The 23,960-nt window shown below is 40.0% G+C and overlaps 1 protein-coding gene across 6 annotated transcripts in view; it reads left to right on the forward strand.

Annotated features, from left to right (window-relative positions):
• The first annotated feature begins 492 nt into the window (after positions 1-492).
• Positions 493-23,960, forward strand: part of KLHL15 (kelch like family member 15) — a 37,206-nt gene continuing 13,738 nt past the window's right edge. The window contains exons 1-5 of one of the 6 annotated variants that reach the window (XM_059679466.1): positions 1,131-1,326; positions 1,414-1,612; positions 8,653-8,739; positions 9,455-9,638; positions 18,923-19,634. In XM_059679466.1, the coding sequence (XP_059535449.1) occupies positions 18,930-19,634 (705 nt within the window). In that variant the 5' untranslated portion in view covers positions 1,131-1,326; positions 1,414-1,612; positions 8,653-8,739; positions 9,455-9,638; positions 18,923-18,929. Of the gene's footprint in view, positions 842-1,130; positions 1,327-1,413; positions 1,613-8,652; positions 8,740-9,454; positions 9,639-9,700; positions 9,813-18,922; positions 19,635-23,960 lie in introns of those variants that run through there. The other 5 variants (XM_059679468.1, XM_059679467.1, XM_059679469.1 and 2 more) reach the window with 5 other exon arrangements.

The raw sequence follows: 23,960 nt of genomic DNA on the forward strand, positions 1-23,960 counted from the left end.
ATTTCACAACAATAAAATGACAAAACAGTCCTATAATGTAATTTTATATTCTAAATCAAGAAAAGGGCGCTATTTATTTTGAAAAGGCGCTATTTAAAAAAGCATTAAGGTAGAGTTCTATAGCTGATTTGTTAAAAAAGAACATCTCCCCGCCCCCCAAATCATTGCGGTCTATTGCTGCTTGCCATCTTATTTGCAAGCAAACAGAAACGGAACAGCGTTTTTAGATCCGGCATTTCTCTGCGTGGTGCAGACATGCCGTTTTCTATGAATTTCCCCACCTCTGGGAAACGTACTTCTGAAACGTGTAATTGTTGTGCTACAAGCCAAGTGGAACTGTGACGCAATTATCCCCTGCAAGTTGCCTTACTAAAAAATGATGTCACTTGCTGCAGATGGAGTCGCTTTCATAACACAGGTATGGTCAAACTCCCTCCACGTCGTTCCCGATTCCCCCACCCCCACTGTGAATGCAACACGCAAAGACGTTTTCCGAGCTTCCTGATTCTCAACTCGTCGAGAGTGGGCGCACTGCAGTGCCTTGAGCCCACTGCTCCTGCAGACGAGCAGGGACCGCTGCGCAGCGACTAGAGCACAGCCAAGTGTTGCCAGCCCCGACGGCGAGGAAAGCCACGTCGGGCAGGGCTCGCGGCCACAGCGCGGGGGCCGCCGGATCCCCAGCAGTGGGGCCCGCCGGCTTGGCCAGCCGGAACGTGGGGCCCCGCGAGCGTGGGACAGCCCTGCCCCCACCCGGCTCCCACACCCGCTCCCGCTCCCGCGGCGCCGGAAGTGACGCGTGCTGGCTGAAAGATGGCGGCATTGGCGCTCGACCAGGGGGAAGGTAAACACCCTCTGGGCCGCCGCCCGTACGCGGGGCCCCCTTGAGGCACCGGCGGGGACTGGGGGTGCCTCCAGGGCCTCCTGTCCATCTCTCAGCTTCCCACCCCTCGACCTCCCTACCCACGTGGCAGGCTTCCGCGTTGCAGCGACAGCGCCCGGCGCTCTCTGCCGGCGGGCCCCGCCCCCCTGGGCGGGCCCCGGGCGCTCTCGCCGCCCGCAGGGGGCGCGCGGCCAGGAGAGGCCCCTGGCTCGTGGCCCCACTCGCCCCGCCCCTTTCCCGCCCCTCGCCCGCCTGCCTCCACCCCCGGCGTGGGTGATCCTGAGACTCGGCGCGCTTCGGGGTAGAAGCCCGGAGACGCCGTCGTCGACGCCGTCACCTCCAGCGCTTCTGCCGCTGCCTGCGGTCCCTCAGCCCCTTTCCCTGCCCGCGGTCCCCAGTCGGTCCTTTCGCCGAGCCCCTCGGGGTGCCGTGTGCTTCAGGCATTGGTAAGGCCGGGCCGGCCCCGACGCCGCGCCACCTCCCGACCAGCTCGACTGTCTCGACTGGCGACTCAGTGCTGTCTCCTTTCCCAGGACTGGTGCCGAGGGGGCTGCAGGCGCGCAGACTCGCCCCCCGCCGGAGCGCCCCGGCCCGGCCCGGGAGCGGTCCCTTCTAGACGGTCGAGGAGCCTGCCGCGTGCCGTCCAGGCGCCCGACTGCCCACCGTCCGGCCGCCGGCCCGCTTCTTCCTGATGCAAACTGCCGTCTACTAGAGATTGGACGGACCCCCGAGGTACGTAGCCGCCCCCGGCCCTCCGGCCTGCGGGAGCCCGGGCTTCGGCCTCGGCCCCGCGCTCGGCACCCATTCGGTAGCTCTTTCTGCACAGACTGAAGTCAAACGTTGGGTAGATGCCGGGACCCAATTTGTCTTTGAGTTTACTTAATTGTTTGAATTTTAATTTTTCCCAGAGAGGAGGGAAAAAGGGAAGAAGCATAATTCAGCCATTTTTTGCAGCATACAGCTGCAGGTACCATGACAATCTTCTCCCTAACCCGTTCTATCCCTTTAAAAACCCCATTTATGCCTGAAATAGAACTATATGAAATGCGAGGCATAAAATGTGGAATCAGAAGGTCTGGGTTCGACTGGGTGACTCTGAGAAAATCGCTTACCGAGCTTTGGTTTCTTATCTATGAAATCTAGTCACATCACAGGGTAGTGAGGGACTATGAGGCCATATATATATGAAAATAATCTGTAGCTATAGAGTGTAGAGATAAAAATGCAAGGCAATTTTTTGAGTAACCTTTGCTAGAGTGGTTAATGCTATAGTGGCTAACTGTTGCTGCCTCTATTTCTTTATTATGAGTATAAGCAATAAGTATGGAATGTCGAAGCAGTGCTGTAAATCGACTAGATATATAATAGTCACGTTGCTTGGCCTTCCTACAAAATGCTAACTGCTTATTTAAATAACGGTATTCTTTAATTCAAATTTAACGTTATTGTAGTGCTTTGCTTTTCATTTATCTAGGCCGCTTATTTTTCTTACTCACAATATTTATTTAATACCTTATATTTGTTTGGTGTCTTATATTTTCCGAATTGATATTTTCTTTTGTTAATCTGATTAAATTGTAATTCAGAAAATGCTTTTAACATGAGTACCCTAATTTTAATGCCTTTTTTCATATCTAGGAAATAGGATGCCTGAATATTTTTTGAAGAGCTTCTAAGTGCATTTGATTTCTGTAATGCTTAATATATCTAGAAATGTATAGAAACTCAACTTTTTGACAATATTTATAGAATTCTCATTTAGGTGATTAGAAACAGTTTTTCAGTGGTAAAGGATGTTAATTTGCGCTCTTTATTGCTGATTAACTTGGGGGAAATAATAGGATAGTAAATATTTGTGGTTTGAAAATTTCACTTATTTATCAGAATTTATAATATATGTGTGTAACAGATTAGCATGGGATCATTCTTACTCGACACATCAATAATGTGGTATGGTTTGGCTTTAAAAATGGTCCACAAAAAGTGAAAGAAACATTTTTTTTAGTATATTATTTTTAGCTAACAAATGATTTTTTTGTTTTGGATGTTTATTCAATTTATAACCCAATACCAGTTGTCTTTCAGAGTATGCTTTTGTGTTTTGTGAAAAGGCAGAATAATAAAAGGCAGGCAGGATTAAATTCCCAAAGGAAGAGCCTACTTTATAATGTTAGGTTTTATATATTGGACTTATCGCTTGTCCTGAAGGTAGAATTTTGGGAAATCACTGCTTTAGTGGAAATTTTAAGGTTTGACCTCTCTGCTTTGATTTGTGTGATCTGGGGCTAAAATCTTGGAACCAGGGCTAGCTTGGCTTCATTGGGTGTTCAGGGCCCCAAACTTGGTTTAATAATCTGTGTAAAACTTGTACAATATAAAGGTGAACAGTAAAATTCATGCTAATAATTTAAGTTTTAAATTTTTCTTTACTTAGAATGAATTAAACAGCAAATACACACCATGATAAGTGGAGAGAGACCATAGAAGAAAGGAGAAAGCTTTATGTCTTAGTATCTTTAATGATACTTTCTTCCTGCTTTGAACAAGGGGCCCTGCATATTCATTTTGCCCTGGACCCCTAAAATTATGTAGCTAGCCTGTTGTCAAGGTTGCCCTTTCTCAGTGAATGTTTTGAGAATGAATAACATTACCTGTGAGGAGAATGTATCTTTAGCTTATGAGGGGTTGAATTAATTTATTAGCATATATCTCCTCTGAATTGGAATGCTGTACCTTGTGACAGGTTGTTGTTGTTTTTTCATTGAAGATAAATGAAAGATAGTCATTGATAAAACATTGTAGGGTGGTTGGTTAAACTTGAAGGCTCTGATGTCAGGCAGACCCAGCTCTATCACTTATTAAGAATTAATTATAGCCGTGGGCAACTTAACCTCTGAGCTTTGGTTTTTCTTGTCTTTAAATCAGGGGTAGTTACAGAATATGGAGGGATGTGAGGATTAAATTTATCTATTCATCCAACAAATATATATATAAATATGTGTATATATATGCATAGATATATACATATTATTGATTTCAGAGAGGAAGGGAGAGGGAGAGAGAGATAGAAACATCAATGATGAGAATCATTGATCGGCTGTCTCTTGCACACCCCCAATTGGAATTGAACTCAGGACCCTTCAGTCCTCAGGCTGACGCTCTATCCACTGAGCAAAACGGGTTAGGGCTCCAACAAATAGTTCTTTTATTTTTTTTTGATTGGTTGTTTCTTCTTTTTTAATATATCTTTATTGATTTCAGAGAGGAAGGGAGAAGGAGAGAGAGATAGAAACATCAATGATGAGAGAGAACCACTGATTGGCTGCCTCCTGCATGTCCCCTATTGGGGATCAAGCCCGCAACCCAGGCATGTGCCGTCAACCGGAATCGTACCTGGGACTCTTCAGTCCGCAGGCTGACTCTCTATTCACTGAGCCAAACCAGCTAGGGCAACAAATATTTCTTAAGCATTTATTATGTGCCAAGTGCTGTTCTTTCTAGGTTCTGGGGATACAACAGTCAATGAAACAATACAATTTTAATATACTAAGAGGAAAAATTAAGCAGAAAAAGAATGTGGGGATTTTCTGGTTGATGGGGCATATAGGAGGTTTTCTTATTTTCTTTTTTATATGTTTTTTATTGATTTGAGAGAGAGAGAGAGAGAGAGAATGAGAGAATCATCGATATGACATGAGAGAGAAATGCTTCCTGAAACAACTTCTGTATGCACCCTGCCCAGGGATCAATCCTGCAACCTAGGTGTGTACCCTGACCGGGAATCAGACTGGCAACCTTTCAGTGCAGGGGATGACACTCAACCAACTGAGCTATACTGGGCAGGGCTGGGAGGCTTTTTTTTTTTTTTTAAATTTTAAAGAGGGGGTTAGGGGAAGGCTTCACTGAGATGACACTGAAGGAAAATCCTGAAGGGAGCCATGTATACCAGTATTTCGGGATGGAGTGATTCAGGCAGAGGGAAAAGCAGAGGCCTTAAGGTGGGCTTGTGGCTGGTTTTCAAGAAACAGCAAAGAGGCCAGTGTATCTGGAGCAGGATGGACAAGGGAAAATAATGGGAGATAGTTATTATTGGTTTTTTAGGAATCGTTCACTGGAGGGGCTCTCATAGTTCTTCTTTGCCTTGGGTATATGTTGTGCTGCTGTTGGTCCAAAAGTGGAAGGCCTTGTCAGAATTAGAAATTTTTTTTTTATATCTTATTGATTTTTTACAGAGAGGAAGGGAGAGAGATAGTTAGAAACATTGATGAAAGAGAAACATCGATCAGCTGCCTCCCGCACATCTCCTACTGGGGATGTGCCCGCAACCCAGGTACATGCCCTTGACCGGAATCGAACCTGGGACCCTTCAGTCCGCAGGCCGATGCTCTATCCACTGAGCCAAACCGGTTTCGGCCAGAATTAGAAATTTTAACTTTGGAATAAAGAAATTGGAAAAGGCAAGATATTTCCTCAGATATTCTCCTAATATAAGACCTCTAAAACTCATCTGGCTAAATTATTAAAGCAAATAAGAACACATAGAAAATTTGTTGTTTCTGCCAAAACCGGTTTGGCTCAGTGGATAGAGCGTTGGCCTGCTGACTGAGGGGTCCCGGGTTCGATTCCAGTCAAGGGCATGTGCCTGGGTTGCGGGCACATCTCCAGTAGGAGATGTGCAGGAGGCGGCTGATCGATGTTTCTCTCTCACCGATGTTTCTGACTCTCTGTCTCTCTCCCTTCCTCTCTGTAAAAAATCAATGAAATATATTAAAAAAAAAAAAAGAAAATTTGTTGTTTCTAATAAGATCATTGAATTTAGTTAATGATTTTGCATCATTTAAAGATTTGCAGGATATCTATATCATAACATTGAGACCTTCAGAAAGATTTAATTATTGTGGAGAACTAGAATGTTAACATTACTGTATCAATGATTTCAAGTTAGGATGTAAGTTAGAAGATTCAGGGTTTTAGTCCCCAATAGAGGTTTTTCCTAGAATCCTCACTGGATCCAGTCTCTAAAGGCTGGGGAAGCTGTTTTCCATGACATCACCCTTGGATTACTTCTGCTTGTAGTGAGGAATGAGCAGAGGAGCATTAAATTAAAATCTTCTGATGAAAAAAATAGCATTGAAGCAGGAGTGGTTTTTATTCTTGCAAGGTTTCGTGTATTATAGGATGACTAAACGCTAAGCATAACTGAAAAGTGAAGTAATTTGGGTAATAGGTACTAACCTGGAGGCTGAAGGACCCAGAGCCTCCCTACAAGCTTAGTTAAACGGTCATTTGCAATTTGGTCTTGATCTATAAAAACATTTAGATGGACAAGGAAGAATTTCTAGTATTAAACAAATTAAAGTCAATTTACACAGCCTTTCCTCCCATATTAAACATATTTCTCAATTTGAGTATTATATCTGAGGGTAGAATGACTGCTAACAGAGCTAATGAAGTTAGTCTATTTTCAAAATTTTTCTGTCCTTTTAGATTGAGAAGCTGGCCTCTTTGAGATTGTTACATTTAATAATTGTACTATATAGGTTACAGAAATTTTGAGAAATTTTATGAATCAGAAATTCTATTTTATCTGTAGTAATTCTTGCATTTTTTTTTTAGTATGAAAGTATGGCATTTTGTGCATAGGCATCAACTTGGGTAGACTAAGTTTGAGGGTGAAGGTAATATGAAATAATTTAAATTTTTCATCGAAGATAGTATATCAACCTCTGAGAATCTAGCTTTTGTACTGGATAATTTCGGGTTTGTATGAATTTTCAAGCAGCTGTTGAGGACTGTGAAAGCATTAAATTATTGTTGATGGCATAAACATGGAGGTTAGTTAATTTTGAAACATCTATTGAATTGTGTAGAGTTTTGCCTTCAAATCAGACAATCAGAATGGCAGCCTTCTAACTGAAAAGGAAGCATTTAATTCCTTTCCTTTTAATTTCCTGTCGAATTTTACCCCCACCAGACTTTTTTCTTTACTGGTCACTAGAGAGTTTGAACTGTTAGAAATTTCTGTGATATAAATAGCAGTAATAGTCTTCCAGGGCAGAGGTAGATTGGTGTAAGTGTGTGTGTTGTCATTTATCCCTTATCATTGTAACTGTCAGTTGTACTCAAAGCTTTTGGTCTGAGGACCTCGTTATACTCTTAAAAATTATTGGGGTTCCAAAGAGCTTTTGTGTATGTGGGTTGTATCTATATTTACCATAATAGAAATTTAAACTGAAAAATTAAAAAAAAACTCATTTGTAATTCATTTTAAAAAACCCTACTCGTTTATCTAAATAGCATTTTTTAATGAAAAATAAATATTCTCCAAAAGAGTGAAAAACTTGGTGAGAAGAGTGGCATTATTTTATATTTTTGCAAATCTCTTTAATGTCTGGCTTAATAAAAGACAATGGGCTTCTTATCACTTCTGCATTCAATCTGTTATGATATTACACATATAGTCTCTGGAAAACAGAATAAGTGAAAAAGGCAAATAACTTTAAAAATTATTATGAAAATAGTTTTGACCTTGCAAAGTCCTTTTAGGGGACTAGGACATCAGTTGTCCCTGGACCACACTTTGAGAATCACTATATTAATTGTTCTGAAGTGTAGAAAATGCGAGACTTTCTTTTTTCTCTCGTCAGTTCCAAGTTTATGAAATAAGACAAACTCTTCTGTACTTCTTTCCTAGTAGTGTAAGAATACCTTGTCATTTAGTTTACCTTGATTTGGTTAACCCTTTTGGAAAACCTACCATTTCAAATTCTGAAGGACAAATATAGAATATATACATATACAGGTTTATAAACCATGATTTCCCTTATGTGATGATATATTTTGAAAAGTGAGAATACAGCCCTGATTGGTTTGGCTCAGTGGATAGAGCGTTGGCCTGTGGACTGAAAGGTCCCAGGTTCGATTCCGGTCAAGGGCATGTACCTTGGTTGCGGGCACATCCCCAGTAGGGGGTGTGCAGGAGGCCGCTGATCGATGTTTCTCTTTCATCGATGTTTCTAACTCTCTATCCCTCTCCCTTCCTCTCTGTAAAAAATCAATAAAATATATTTTTAAAAAAAGAAAGAAAAGTGAGAATACAGAATTTCTGTACGTTAAACATTTTATATGTTGGTAAGTATCTTTTCTCAAAGTCCCTTATGGATCTCCCCTCAGCCCTCATTGATTTATAGAGTTGTTTTTCCCCATTGCTTTTCAGAGAGAGTGGAGGGGGGGTAGAGAGAGAGAGAGAGAGAGAGAGAGAGGAGAGAGAGAGAGAGAGAGAGAGAGAGAGAGAGAGAGAGATAGAGAGAGGTGAGAGACATGGATTGGTTGTCTCCTGCATGCGACCCAACCAGGGCTGGGGATCAGATGGAACCTGCAACCCAGGTATGTGCCCTTGAATGGGAATCAAACCTGGGACCCTTTGGTACTTGGGCCAACACTCTAACCACCTGGTAACATTGGCCAGGGTGATTGATAAAGTTCTTATTTGAGTTTTGTTTTCATTTTACAATTAGTTTTTATAATTATTTATTAAATTGCTGTAACTTTATTTAGAGAATTCTAATGCATAAGGTTTTGTTTATTTTCTTTTTTATATTCTTACACTTTGCTTTTTCTAGTTCTTATTTTTTATTTGCTTGTGATATTTTAAGCTTCACTTTTTTCCCTTTTCTTTATAGCTTCCAAGGTTTGTATTGTGAACAAGTTGGTTGTTTCATGTGTTCATTTGTAAGTTTGATTGTTTGATGTCTTAAACATTGATGTTATAGATCTGTACTGTCCAACCAAGTATAATGGAAGCCACATATGGAATTTAAAATTTTCTCATAGCCACAGTTTAAAAAAGTAAAAAACAAGTGAGTTTCATTTTAATATATTTCATTTAACCAAGTATATTCAAAATATGTCAACATGTTTCCAGTATAAAATTTGTATAATGAGATATTTTATATTCTTTTTTGGGGGGATAAGTCTTCAAAATCTGTTCTCAATTTTTCAATTTGGACTAGCCACATTGGTTTCCATATTGAACAACACAGATAGAGGAGAGTAGCTACTCTGCTTAGGGCAGAAAAGCCCAAGGAGCCTAGAAAAGCTAGACAATTTTACTTGTGTGATGAGAAAAAATGGAAAACAATGTCACTGCAAAATGAGGCTGTGTTTTGACTACTAGTACATGTCCTAATCTCTCATAGACTTGTATTGTGATAAACTTTAGGGAGGTGTGGAGTCTATAGAGGAAAATTGGAGGGGTGTCAGGTTACTATGGTCTTGTGGGTGATAAGGAGCATTAGGCAAGAGTTGGACAAGGGAAGCCAGCATTGATTGACCTCCAGTGGGTATCTTGCTTGAGGCTAGACATTTAACTTACCTTAATTCATTTAATTACCACCTCAACTTAAGATGATGATTATTATTCCTAATGGTGGAAACTGAGGTCAGGAAGTTAACTAAGTTTCTCCAGGTCACACAGGTGGTAAGTACTAGCAAGCTCTCTGATTTCAAAGCTTTTGTTCTTTCTAACCACAGTATTTTGTGTTTTTTTAAAAAATATATTTTTATTGATTTCAGAGAGGAAAGGAGAGGGAGAGAGAGATAAAAACATCAATGATGAGAGAGAATCATCGATTGGCTGCTTCTTACATGCCTCCCACGAGAGACAGAGCCTACAACCTGGAACGTGCCCTGGCTGGGAATCGAACTGTAACCTCCTGGTTCATAGGTCAATGCTCAACCACCGAGCCACATCAGCCAGGCATGTGTGGGTTTTTGTTGTTGTTGTTTGTTTGTTTGTTTTTGCAAATCAGATTCTAGTCTTAACTCTATTTCTAACTAGTTGTATGACCTTGAAGAAAAGTTTCACCTGTGGACTTAGTACTTCATTAGTCCAGTTAGAGTTGACCTGGATCCCTGAGAGACTACTGAGAAGGTGAGCTTGGGTTATAAGTATTGTTGCTAGGGAGAAGGGTTTCTCCAGAGTTAAATAAACTGTTAAGGGATCAGGTTTATTATCTTGGTTTCAGTAGCACCATTAAGGGGTCTAATAATAAGCCCTAATGTTATGGAGTACTTAAGGGCCATATACTGTTCTTTCTTTACATGTATTAACTCATTTAATCCTCACAGTCACCTATGAGGTAGGTTCTATTAATATTAGTATTGCCTTTTTACAGATGAGGGCAGTGGAACAGAGAGGCTAAGCAGTTTGCTCCAAGGCCACAGAAGTAATACGAGGTAGAACTAGGATTCAAACATAGCTGACTCCAGACCTGTACTCTTAACTCACTACTTATGTTCGGAGACTTATATCATGTTCGTCAGTTAATCACTGTGTATTTTATCACTTGCTACTTGAACATATACTTCCCATAAAAGTGTAAAATACTGCCACTGCTCTAAAGCTGTTGGTCTTATTGATAGATGCACCAAGCTTTTTCATGTAGAAAATAAGTTACTACATGTCTCAGCTGGCTGGTGTGGCTTAGTGAAGTGTCATCCCTTGCACCAAAAAGTGGATCATTTTGATTCCTAGTCAGGGCACATACTCAGGTTGCTGGTTCGGTCCTAGACAAATACACAGGGGAGGCAACCAATCTATATTTCTCTCTGACATTGATGTTTCTCTCTCTCTCTCCCCCTCCTTTCCTCTCTCTCTAAAATTAATTAAAAAACATAAAAATTAGTTTTTGAGGTCAGTTTAGATCAGATAAACTTGACAAGTGCATTGTTATGACTTGAAAAATAGCTATAGTTTATTTACTTTGCATATCTATAGAAGTTCATTATATAGTTGTAAAATCATGTAAAATTGATTAAATGATAATTTTATGATTAAAAATTTTAGATATCATTATGTTGACTGCTCTAATTTTACAGATGAAAAGATAATACCAAGAAAGTAGAGCTAGCCCTAGGGGTTTGGCTCAGTGGATCTGTGGACTAAAGGGTCCCAGGTTCAACTCCGGCCAAGGGCACATGCCTGGGTTGTGGGCTCAATCCCCCCCAATAGGGGCATGGAGGAGGAAGCCAATCAATGACTCTCTCTCATTGATGTTTCTCTCTCTCTCTCTATTCTTCTCCCTTCCTCTCTGAAGTCAATAAAAATAAATAAAAAGAAAGTAGATATTTCTGTTCTAAAACTGTATTGGGGAAAACCTACCTAAGTTAGTAAAAGGGGAGAATTTATTCTAAGAATGTAAGGATTTCTTTCACAACCCAAAGGCAGAAATAGAGCTAGGCCTAGGAACTTTAAAAATTAAGATGTTGGGGAGCATTCCCTATCCTCTTAACATTATTCTGAGTTGACTGATTTTTTTGGTATTAAACATTATTTTATTAACTGAGCAAGAAAACAGTACAAGTTCTAAAATGGGCAATCTGCCGAACTGGTTTGGCTCAGTGGATAGAGCGTTGGCCTGCGGACTGAAGGGCCCCAGGTTCGATTCCGGTCAAGGGCATGTACCTTGGTTGCGGGCACATCCCCGGTGGGGGGCGTGCAGGAGGCAGCTGATTGATCTCTCTCATCGATGTTTCTAGCTCTCTATCCCTCTCCCTTCTTCTCTGTAAAAAATCAATAAAATATATATATTTAAAATGGGCAATCTCACCACACACGCACGCGTGAGCACACGCACCCCAACTTAACTATAGTTTCACATATGTTAACTTTATGATGGTGCAAAAGTGATATCCCGAGATCTTGGTTTCTAATGCCATCCATAGAGCTCTTTGAAGAGGTACCTGATTCTAAGACTGTGTTCCTAGATTGCTTTCCTTTTCTTTGTCTCCGCCATCTTGTGCGTCCGCTGACGTCACCTACGTCCCCCATCTTCGCCTGCGTCCCCCATCTTGTGCGTCCGCTTTGTGCGTCTGCTAACGTCACTGCGTCCCCCATCTTCGCCTGCGTCCGCCATCTTGTGCTTCTGTCGTTTGGTGCTGGTGCGTAGCTCAGCTTCTGCGGAGCCTGTCGCCGGGGAGACATCCCTCACTAGCCTAGGTGACCACGACGTTGCCCTCTTTCATCCTCTGTGGTGAGTCCGGTCTCCAGAACCCATGACTCAATCCCAGAGGAGAAGACCTTAGAGCGCGGGGGTGCGGGGTGCGCGGTGAGGAGTGCAGGGGTGCGCGGTGAGGGGGGACTGAACTCTATGATACTCAGGCCACGTGGCAGAAGTTCCAGGTCCAGTTGGACACAGTGCATGCCTTTCTCTTTTTCGCTTAATTTCTCTCTTCTAAATCTTTGACGAAAGGGTGTTCATCTTGATTCATTTTCCCCACCTGGTCAGGGTCGGATCACAGGGTGGAAACCTGTCTGCTGGGAACCCCCGGTCGGTGGGCTGTGGGTGCCCAGAGGAGAGTGGGTACTGAGTTTACGTATTTAGGATCAAATTTTGGCTCGCAGATTACCAATCCTCCCCCTCTTTTTTTCTTGCTTCTTTCTTGTTTCCATCATAGTGTAAGTATCTGGAACCTAGATTTTTTTTTTTTTTTTGGGAAAGCATAATCTGCCGCCCTCAAGATCGCACCTGAGGCTATATTTTATTATTGATTTTAGAGAGAGAGGAAAGGAGATAGAAACATAGGTGAAAGAGAGAAACATGGATGGGTTACTTCCTGCACACACCCTGACCGGGGATCAAACCTGCAACCTAGCCCTAGCTGGTTTGGTTCAGTGGCTAGAGCACCGGCCTGTGGAGCGAAGGGTCCCAGGATCGATTCCGGTCACGGGTTGCGGGCTCAGTCCCTAGCAGGGGCGTGCAGGAGGCAGCCGATCAATGATTCTCTCTCCCTCTCCCTTCCTCTCCCAAATCAATAAAAGTAAATAAATAAAAAAGTAGAGCTATTTCTGTTCTTATACTGTATTAGGGAAAACCTACCTAAGGTAGTAAAAAGGGAGGGTTTATTCTAAGAATGTAAGGATTTCTTTCACAACCCAAATGCAGAAATAGAGCTAGGCCTAGGAACTTTAAAAATTAAGGTGTTGGGGAGCATTCCCTATCCTCTCAACTTTATTCTGAGTTGACCGTGTTTTTTTGTATTAAACATTATTTTATTAACTGAGCAAGAAAACTAAGCGCAAGTTTTAAAATGGGCAGTCTCCCCCTTCCAGCCCCCCCCCCCACTTGCGAGCGTGCGCGCGCGCACTTGCACACACGTACATTCCCTAACTTAACGATAGTTTCACATATGTTAACTTTATGATGGTGCAAAAGTGATATCCCGAGATCTTGCTTTGTAATGGCATCTATAGGGCTCTTTGAAGAGGTACCTGATTCTAAGACCGTGTTCCTAGATTGCTTTCCTTTTCTTTGTCTCCGCCATCTTGTGCGTCCGCCTTGTGCGTCCGCTGACGTCACTGCGTCCCCCATCTTCGCCTGCGTCCGCCATCTTGTGCTTCTGTCGTTTGTTGCGTAGCCCAGCTTCTGCGGAGCCTGTCGCTGGGGAGACACCCCTCACTAGCCTAGGTGACCACGACGTTGCCCTCTTTCATCCTCTGTGGTGAGTCCGGTCTCCAGAACCCATGACTCAATCCCAGAGGAGAAGACCTTAGAGCGCGGGGGTGCGGGGTGCGGGGTGCGCGGTGAGGGGGGACTGAACTCTATGATACTCAGGCCACGTGGCAGAAGTTCCAGGTCCAGTTGGACACAGTGCATGCCTTTCTCTTTTTCGCTTAATTTCTCTCTTCTAAATCTTTGACGAAAGGGTGTTCATCTTGATTCATTTTCCCCACCTGGTCAGGGTCGGATCACAGGGTGGAAACCTGTCTGCTGGGAACCCCCGGTCGGTGGGCTGTGGGTGCCCAGAGGAGAGTGGGTACTGAGTTTACGTATTTAGGATCAAATTTTGGCTCGCAGATTACCAATCCTCCCCCTCTTTTTTTCTTGCTTCTTTGACGTAGGATCAAACCTGCAACCTAGCCCTAGCTGGTTTGGTTCAGTGGCTAGAGCACCGGCCTGTGGAGCGAAGGGTCCCAGGATCGGTTCCGGTCAGGGGTTGCGGGCTCAGTCCCTAGCAGGGGCGTGCAGGAGGCAGTCGATGAATGATTCTCTCTCCCTCTCCCTTTCTCTCTGAAATCAATAAAAATAAAATAATTAAAAAAACAATAAACTCCCTGCAACCTAGGTATGTGCCCTGATGGGAATTAAACGGGCAACTTTTTGGTGTATGGGATAACGCTCCAACCGAGCCACCCACCGCATAGTATCTCTTTTTAAAAATTTCCTTTAGCTGGAACTGTTGAATAAAGAGTTACTTTGACAAGAAGTGAAATATATGGTTTTAAGCACTGTTGAAATTGATTAATGAAACACAAAGCAGTCTACTCTCAAGCATATGAATGCTGATGTGTAGCCTTCTATTATTAAATCTCCATTAAATGTGACCAATACATCTTGATGAGTCAGAGTAGTAATTGGTATCCATAATGATGCTGAGAAAGATAATGAAATATTAAACTTTTCATCCAGTTTGATTTCTTTATTCTAATTATTTTGGAAATTGATAATCAGTGTGATGTTGATAACCAGAATGTGTGATTATTCAGACACTACCTTTTTTTCCTGGTACTCATTTGTGTGCAATGCCTCATATCACTTAGAAAATTCTAAGCTCATTAAATTTTACCTTTAAAAACAATTTTGGGGAAAAGTCCCATAGTTTACTTTAATCTTTAGTGTGTTAGTAGTTTTTCGAAGGGTCTAAAATATTTCATACTATTTTCCAAATTATAGATAGCTCTCTTGTGCTTTACTTTTCCAGAATGAAAGTATATAGCTTTTGGATTAATGAAGTACTAATAAAAATTTTGATATTCTATCTTGTGAATACTTTGCTGTGTTAAGTAAGTGAACATATGATGTGGTATAATCAATAAGACTTCAAGGTAACTTAGAGACAAATGGGGACAAAGAAGAACCTAGAATGCCTCTTGATAAGATGGGAAATACAAAAGAACTGGTTGGGGGAAGATATAATTATGATTCTGTTTAGAAATGATTTTGAGATCCCTGTGGGGATCCAGAAGTGACAGGCGATCTGCTATCTAGAGTACTGGTATGAGGATGGAGATTGTCAAGGTAACAGTAAAGAAAGGTATTAGTGAAAGCTATGGGTTTAGGTGAGATCATGTAGGGAGACAGTGCTTAGATGAGATGAAAAAAAAAAAGGTGCAAGCCCTAGCCAGTTTCGCTCAGTGGATAGAGCGTCAGCCTGTGTACTGAACGGTCCCAGGTTCGATTCTGGTCAAGGGCACATGCCCGGGTTGTGGGCTCAATCCCCAGTGTGGGGCGTGCAGGAGGCAGAGGACCCATGATTCTCTCTCATCATGGATGTTTCTCTCTCTCTCCCTCTTCTTTCTCTCTGAAATCAACAAAAATATATTTAAAGAAAAAGAAAAAAGAAAAGCTGCAAGAACAGAATCCTAGGGAACACCAGTGATTAAGGAGTAGCTTAAGGAACATGAACTTAGGAAAGACAGAAATAACCAGCCCAAGACTAAGAAAAGAATCAGGAAAATAGTGTCAGGCCAGTGGTGCTCAGTGGTTAAGCATTAACCTATGTACCAAGAAGTCACTGGTTCAGATAACCTGTCAGGACACATGCTCAGGTTGCAGGCTTGATCGCCAGTTGGGGAGGAAGGGTAGCGTGCAGGAGGCAGCCCATCAGTGTTTCTATCACTTCCTCTCTCTAAAAAATCAATTATAACATTTTAAAAAACAGTGTCATGAAGCCGAGTGATGAGCTATGCTATGTTGCAGAAGGTTTCTGAGATAATAGGGACTGGGATATAACTACTGAATTTGGCAATTAAGGATTTTTTTTTAGATAAAAAAATGGACTTTTACAAAAACAATAATACACTTTCATTGCAGATAGATTAAAAAACAAATTAGCGCCCTGACCAGTTTGGCTCTGTGGATAGAGCATTGGCCTGCAGACTGGGGGGTCCTGGTTTCAATTCCAGTCAAGGGCATGTACCTTGGTTTCAGGCACATCCCCAGTAGGGGGTGTGCAGGAGGCAGCTGATCGATGTTTCTAACTCTCTACCCCTCTCCCTTCCTCTCTGTAAAAAAGTCAATAAAATATATTTTTTAAAAAACCAAATTAGTGAAAAGAGGGGGAAAAGGTAAAACTTCCTGATACTCTTCTATCCCAAGATAACCATTTTTAAAAAACGGGTTGTTTTTTTTTTAAAAAAAATCCTCACCCAAGGATATTTTCCCATTGATCAGTGCCTGGGCCGGGGAGGAGCTTGCAACCAAGGTATGTGCCCTTGACCTGAATCGAACCCAAAACCCTTTGGTCTGCAGGCCGATGCTCTATCCACTGAGCCAATCCAGTTATGGCCAAGGTAACTTTTTTAACCATTTGTGTGTATGATTCTTTCAGACTTTTTTTTATTTTTTAAAAATATATTTTATTGATTTTTTTTACAGAGAGGAAGGGGGAGGGATAGAGAGTTAGAAACATCGATGAGAGAGAATCATTAATCAGCTGCCTCCTGCAACACCCCCTACTGGGGATGTATCTGCAACCAACATACATGCCCTTGATCAGAATCGAACCTGGGACCCTTCAGTTCGCAGGCCGATGCTCTATCCACTGAATCAAACCCGTCAGGGCTAGACTTTTGTTTGTTAACAGTTGTGTGTGTGTGTTTTAGATGACACCAGATTGGGATAACTACTGAATACATGGACTAATATGTTAAGAAGTTAAATACAGGGTGTCATAGACAACATATTTTTTTGTAGATCACCTTTTTAATTGGACATGGAAGAGTAAATCAAACAGGATGAGACTGGGGCTGGTGCATATTTACTTCATAGACAACATATTGATGAAGCAACAGTAAAATCTAGTGATAGCCTATTCACAAGAGTGGAGAAGTGTAGTGTTTTTAGCCTGTCTGTGGAAGCTGCCTTTTCACTCTGAGCAACTGAAGGCTCTGCCAAATCCAGGGTACAGAGATGATTCCTGAAAGGCATATACCTCCGTATCTAACATTGTGCCTGGCATACAGAGAGGCTCTTTCTTTTAATAAATAAAGGGGGAGGCATTGATTGTAGAGTGGTGAGATTGGCAGTGATGGTTTCCCTCAAGAAGGAGGTAGAGCAGGTGATTGTAGAGGGTTCATAGTCCAAATAACCAATCAGGGAAAGGAAAGAGCTTGAGAAATTGAGTCTCATACTAGGAGGTCTAAGCTGGAAAAGGAGAAGGACAGAGGTAAAGTTTGGAGATGACTGAGCAAGTAAAGAGAGAAAGAGGTTAAGCCAGAGAGTTGGGAAGTTAATAGTTATGATTTCAAGTGTGGATCCCTTTTGGATTGTGGTGAGGTCCAACAGGTTTGGGAATAAGGTTTTAAAATGGAGGAAGAGGGGAGGTTGTAGGATGAAGTGTTCAGGGAGCTTTTTTCTAGGTATTTGGATGAATAATCTTATGTGAGCATTAAAGATGTGTAGGATATGACTCTTAGCCAGGTGCCAAAGTTGTCAGGAAATGTGGAGGAGAGATTGATCAAGATGTGAGTATCCTCCTCCTATGTAATAAGAGGCTGATATGTAAATTGTCCCCTCGGGAGTTCGACCACTTGCTATGATGTGTGCTGACCACGAGGGGGTGTGGCGCAGAACGAAGGAAGGCCCCAATCGGCCCTGATTGCTGGCCAGGCCTAGGGACCATACCCATACACGAATTTCATGCACCAGGCCTCTAGTATGATAGATAAGTGACAAGGAGAAATAGATGATGGATTTTTTATCTGAGTGAAAGGCCATGTTTTAGAAAAAGGACAGTAGAAAGATAAGAGAAGGTTTAGAAGATAGGTTTGTAAGCTATAGGACAGCACTTTGTTCTATGAAGAATATAGAATAATATTTTTCTTATTTAAATCATACTGCAGAGAAAACTTGATGTGACAAGCATAAGCCTATAGAGGAGTTTGTTTACACTGAAGCAAGGTTCCACTGGGCACAGTGGAAAGGGTTGAGAGGGAATTGGGATGGGGAGATGGGTCGTTGGGGAGGATGCTCAGAGCTGTGTGAGGATGAGAATTGAGAGGATAGATGGTCTGGGTTGGGGTTCTGTGAAAAGGAGAAAATTACTTCATAAACAGTCTCTAATAGACTGACTTGGTTTATTTGGCTTTACTTAAGAGATCTATTTTAATTTCACTATTTTGGCTTCATTTCTGTGATATTTGAAAATGTGGTTTAATTTCCTTTTACATATTCATATTTTAAATATATAAGCAATGATACTTTTTAAAAGCAATGTTAATGAGGTAAGTAAAAAGGAGAAGTTAAACCTCAGTAATTTTTGAACTCTCCTATCCAGGGACATCATTTTGGTATATAATCCTCTGGACTTTTTCTCATCTAAACATATACATGTGTATTTAATTTTTGAAAATATATTGTGTATATTGCAGTTGCCTGCTTTTTCCCACATAACAATACCTAATAGATATCCTTTGTCAGAATAGGTAGTTGTTATAGTAATCCATTATAGAACTGTAATAATCTTGTTATTGGGCTTTTGAATACTATCCAATTTTTTATTATAAATAAGGCTAGAAAGAAAAACCTTGTGTGGACAACTTGGCATATTTATGTGAGTCCCTTGGGTATAGTTCTAGGAGTTTTCAAGGTCAACAGTGTACTTTTTAAATTTTTTCTGTCTCTTTTTCTCATAATTTAATATTTGACTGAGACATCCTCTTTGCATTGTTAATCTGGGGACATGTTTAGATATATTTGGCGAGCAGTGTAAAAAAATCAATGAAATAGGCATATTATTGTTTGTAAGTTAACAATTTACCATTTTTGGTAGATATTTAATAAAGTTTTTTCCCCAGGTAGGGAAGCCAAAAACATTAGCCTGCAAATCTTTAGGTTATCTTCTCCCAAAAGGCTTGTACATTTAGGACATAGACAGTGGAATTGAGATAATTATAAAAAATTGTTTAAGCTCTAAGTTAATAATGTTTTCAGAATGCATGGAAATGATTAACACAGTTTTCTTTGATTACTTTTTTTCCAGGTGATTCATGGCAGGGGAGATGGAAGGATTCTGTTCCTCCCTCCATGACACCAGTGTCTCTGCTGGGTTCAGAACACTGTATGAGGAGCGACTGCTGCTTGATGTCACTCTGGTTATTGATGACCATCAGTTCCATGCCCATAAAGCACTTTTGGCCACCCAGAGTGACTACTTCAGAATTATGTTTACTGCAGACATGCGGGAGCGTGATCAGGACAAAATTCACTTAAAAGGTCTAACTGCTACTGGTTTCAGCCACGTACTTCAGTTTATGTACTATGGTACTATAGAACTGAGTATGAATACCGTTCATGAGATTCTTCAGGCTGCCATGTATGTTCAACTTATAGAAGTGGTGAAGTTCTGCTGCTCTTTCCTGTTAGCGAAAATCTGCTTAGAAAACTGTGCCGAAATCATGAGACTCTTAGATGATTTCGGTGTGAACATCGAGGGAGTTAGGGAGAAGCTGGAATCCTTTCTGCTAGACAACTTTGTGCCACTCATGTCCAGGCCTGACTTCCTGTCTTATCTGAGTTTTGAGAAGCTCATGTCTTATTTGGATAATGATCATCTGAGCAGGTTCCCAGAGATAGAGCTGTACGAGGCTGTGCAGTCTTGGCTGCGGCATGATAGAAGACGTTGGAGACATACCGATACCATTATTCAGAACATCAGGTTTTGCTTGATGACCCCATCCAGTGTTTTTGAGAAGGTTAGTGCATTCGAAAGCAATAGATGGTACTCATTTAGTTAAGGCAGGATATCTTTATAGATAAGATTCCCAGGCTTGGTCAGGAGCCAAAAAGAGAATGAATAGTTGATAAGAATAGTTTGATGTCTAAGAAGTCTAATTTGTTTTAGCTTGTGCATTTAGGTTTTTAAAAACATTTTGTGGGTGAAAGAAGAACTAGGTAAGTAGTGGAGTGGTTTCATTTTAAAAGTTCTTTTAAAGTTGAAGCACAATTATTTAACCCAAAATATTACAAGCTTGCTTTGGCTCTTCTTTCTTCACTAAGTAATGAACTCTGAATTGTGTGAGGCTAGTTCTCGATTTTCCCCAATGAATTCATCTCTTTATTGCATATTACTATTTAAAAAATGTATGACTTATTAACACATACATTTTTTCCTTTAGTTCTCTTTTTAAAAAATTTAAATAATACATTCTGAAATTAGAGTTGTGGAGTTTTTTAGTTCTGAATGATGCATTAATACAGTTTCATATTCCTCTAAAATGTAAGAAAACATAAAATAGCTCTAGAAAACCAGTAGGTTCTAGTGGCGATTTCTGTCCCCTGCTCTTACTTAGTTCTGTTTTCCCGTTTCACTGTGCATACTAACTACATTTAACCATGAAAATTATATTTATATCTGAAACCATTGTTTCTACATGTCTAAACAAATAGATCATAAATTCTTTATCTATATTGATCAAACTGTGCACTTTTTACCATGTAATAGTTCTGCTATCGTAAAAATAGTTTTTCTCCAAAGCAGCCTTGGCCTTGTTGCATGTAAGCATTTTTCATTTTTATATCAGTCTCACTTGTGATCTTTTCTTGCCCAAAGGAGAGAAAGCAGTTTCAATAATTGCTTAACTTAATTGGTTTCTAATCACATGGTTACCTCTGGGGCTCTGTTTATCTTCCATCTTTTCTTCTTTCTAGAAAGCATTTATAAAGCTTTGGTCGACACCCTTCATGTTAAATAGTTCTTAAGCTTTAGTTACCAAACCTGGTGATAAAAATATAATATTTGCAAAAGAAGGCCGTATATACCATTTGAAAAATAAACAGATTTGCGCCTTTGAATAATAGCAGCCTGCATATTCTTTTCCCTTTGAAATAGCATTAACGTATACTTTTATTTTTTCTACATGAAAGGGAAGAGAGAGTAAATGAATATTTATACTTTAATAGAGAACTCAGTTCTCTGGGATTTTATTACCTTTATTCTTAGAACGTACTGATAAGGCAGAAATAATTGCAACTAAAGAATACATTTCTTAATTATTTTTGTTCAGTGATAATCATAGTACACCATCTATGTAAATCTTTTGTCTCTTTTGGTTTTTTTTCCTTCTGTTTTTATTCCTCTCTTTCCCGGGGGGGATCTTGTTTTGTCTTTATACATTAAATACAAATGCTTTTCCACTTCTACAACAAAGAAAAACCCTCCAACTAGATGGAAGTACCTGTGAAATAGAAAATAAAGTTTCCCGTCTTGTGAGACAATATGATGGAAAATTGATAGCAGTAAGTTATTTTTAAGTGCCATGCTACAGAACCTTTTTATATTCCAATTATCAGTTCAAGCTGGTCAATAGTGACAGTGGCTGCAAGTTAATACCATCAGATAGTTTTGTAAATCCTATAAAATATCAGCTGTACCTTCTGATGGATTGTTTGCATAGGAGGTAGTTAATATCCATTGGCCAGGTATTGGGAATCTCATCAGAACGAAAATGTTGTAAGGCTTCTTTCTTGAGTTGATTTCTTAGGAAAACTTAATAAGGCTCTGGCCACTGAGAAATCTTCATTTTATTTTAATAATACTGGTAAGATAAATGGAAGGTAGTTAGTGATTCTTAGTGTATGAGTTAATGTTTATCAAAAGAATCTATGGCTTTCAAAATGTTGCAAAACACTAAGTTAGCTAGATTTGAGACTTTATCTCTAGTAATAAAACTTCAGAAACCAAACTAAACTGGAAAATTTGGTTAGGAAGTAAGAATTTGGACTATTTCACACCATTGTACAGGGTGGGGCAAAAGTAGGTTTATAGTTGTGAGTACACAAAACACTAGAGTTTATTCTTGTATTAGTAATTATTTTATTGTTTTCCATATGAACAGCTGTAAACGTACTTTTGCCCAACCCTGTATTTTGAGCTTGAAAATTGGGTCTGTATTCCCTGTGCTTAGCAACTGCAGGTCTCAAACAAGGCTGTTTAATATCCATTATAATGCCAGAAAGGGCACAGAAATAAAGACATGTTATAACTGTGCTGGTTCTTTTTTAGTATGAGAGACTACGTGAGGAAATGCATAGACAGTTTTGATTTGTAGTTTTATCCTATTTGCTGAAATTTAGAAAAATGGAATATTGATACGCACTTTTTACATTTAGGTTTAAATTTTTTAAAGCTTTGTATTATGAGGCTGTCTAAGCATATGAAAAAGCTGAAAGAATAAAATGATCACTCGTAAACATATCTTGTAGGTTAATAGTTGTTACTGTTCTACATTGGCTTTAGCTACCTAGCTAGGCTTATCATATTTGCCTTACATAGATTTGTTTTGCTGAATCTCTGAAAATAAGTTACAAACATCATGACATCTTATTCCTAAATACTTAATGTGCTGCTCCTCTGAATAAGGACGTTTTTCTACCTAAGTTCAATGCCATTCCACTAGGAAAATTCACAGCAAGACCTTAATATCATCTAATAGCTAGTCCATAATCAAATTTTCCCAGTTGTCCCCAAATTGCCCTAGAATCTAGTCATGGTTTATGCATTGCTGTCTGTTATCATGTCTGTCTAATACATTGCTGTTTGTTATGTCTGTCACCCCCCCCCCTTTTTTTTTTGGTTAATCCTCACCTGAGGATATTTTTCCATTGATTTTTAGAGAGAGTGGAAGGGAGAGGGAGAGAGAGAAAGAGACACTACGCAATTGCTTGCCTCCCACATGAACCCCGACCAGGGCCAGGGCTTGAGCCTGCAACTGAGGTACATGCCCTTGACTGGCATCAAACCTGGGACCCTCCAGTCCCAGGCCAATGCTCTATCCGCTGACTCAAACCGGCTAAAGCACTTTTTTTGTGGGTTTTTTTTTTTTTTTTTTTTTTTTTAGATAAATCACTCATTGTCTTAGTGTGTTCCAAATTCTGGATTTAACAGATTATTTTCTTGTGTAGGTGTTAATTTAGTTCCTCTATTATATTTCTTGTTAACACATCTCCGTTTTAGCACCAGTTTTTTTCAGGAACAATTACAGGAAAATACTGCAATGCCAGAGTTAGTCTTGGAAAACCATTTAACAACTCTGACCAAACTTGGAATATATCGCTCTTTTTTATATTAGGAGGCTAACTAGTCCAATCCTATGACTAAAATTATCAAAATTTTATTTACACTATTCTGTGTTTCGTTTAGATTCATAAAATTTCCCTCCCCTTTTAAAAAATTTAGAGGTGTTCCATTTAATTTATTGGGGGTAAAGCTAACTAAAGAGTTAAAATTAAGATTATTCTTACATAAAAATTAGTGTATATCTGTGACTCTAGGACTGCACTGTGGCTATTGAATAGTTGAAATTTGACAAGTCTGAATTGAGATTTTAAAGACTACAGTGACAAAACAGATGTATATTACCTTATTCGTAATTTTTATATTGGTTACATGTCCAAATGATATATTGGGTCAAATAAAATGTATTAAAATCAGCTTCATCTTTTTTATGTTGTTAATCCTCACCCGAGGATATTTTTTCCATTGATTTAAAAAATATATATATTTTATTGATTTTTTTTTTTTTTTTTTTTTTTTTTTACAGAGAGGAAGGGAGAGGGATAGAGAGAGAAACATTGATCAGCTGCTGCCTGCACACCCCCTACTGGGAATGTGCCTGCAACCAAGGTACATGCCCTTAACTGGAATCGAACCTGGGACCCTTCAGTCCGTAGGCCGACGCTCTATCCATTGAGCCAAACCAGTTAGGGTGAGAAAATCTTTTTTAATAAATTGGATAAAAAAGAGAAAAGAAATGATAACCAGAAATAAAAAAGGAAGGATCAGAGAAGTCAGAAAAATGGAGAAAAGTTTAGGAGCAGGAAAGAAGCCAGGAAAAATACTAAGATTTTAGGCTTTAAAGTTTTAATTCTCATATTAAAAATTTACTCAGAAAATGTTACAAATGTCATAAGTAAGCCTTCGTCATTCAGAAGCTTTATTTTTAATTTTTAAAATTTTCTTAATACCATTTATTTATTTATTTATTTATTTATTTATTTATTTATTTAATCCTCACCCGAAG

The sequence above is a fragment of the Myotis daubentonii genome, chromosome X (genome assembly GCF_963259705.1).
Source record: "Myotis daubentonii chromosome X, mMyoDau2.1, whole genome shotgun sequence".
NCBI classification, from domain to species: Eukaryota; Metazoa; Chordata; class Mammalia; order Chiroptera; family Vespertilionidae; genus Myotis; species Myotis daubentonii.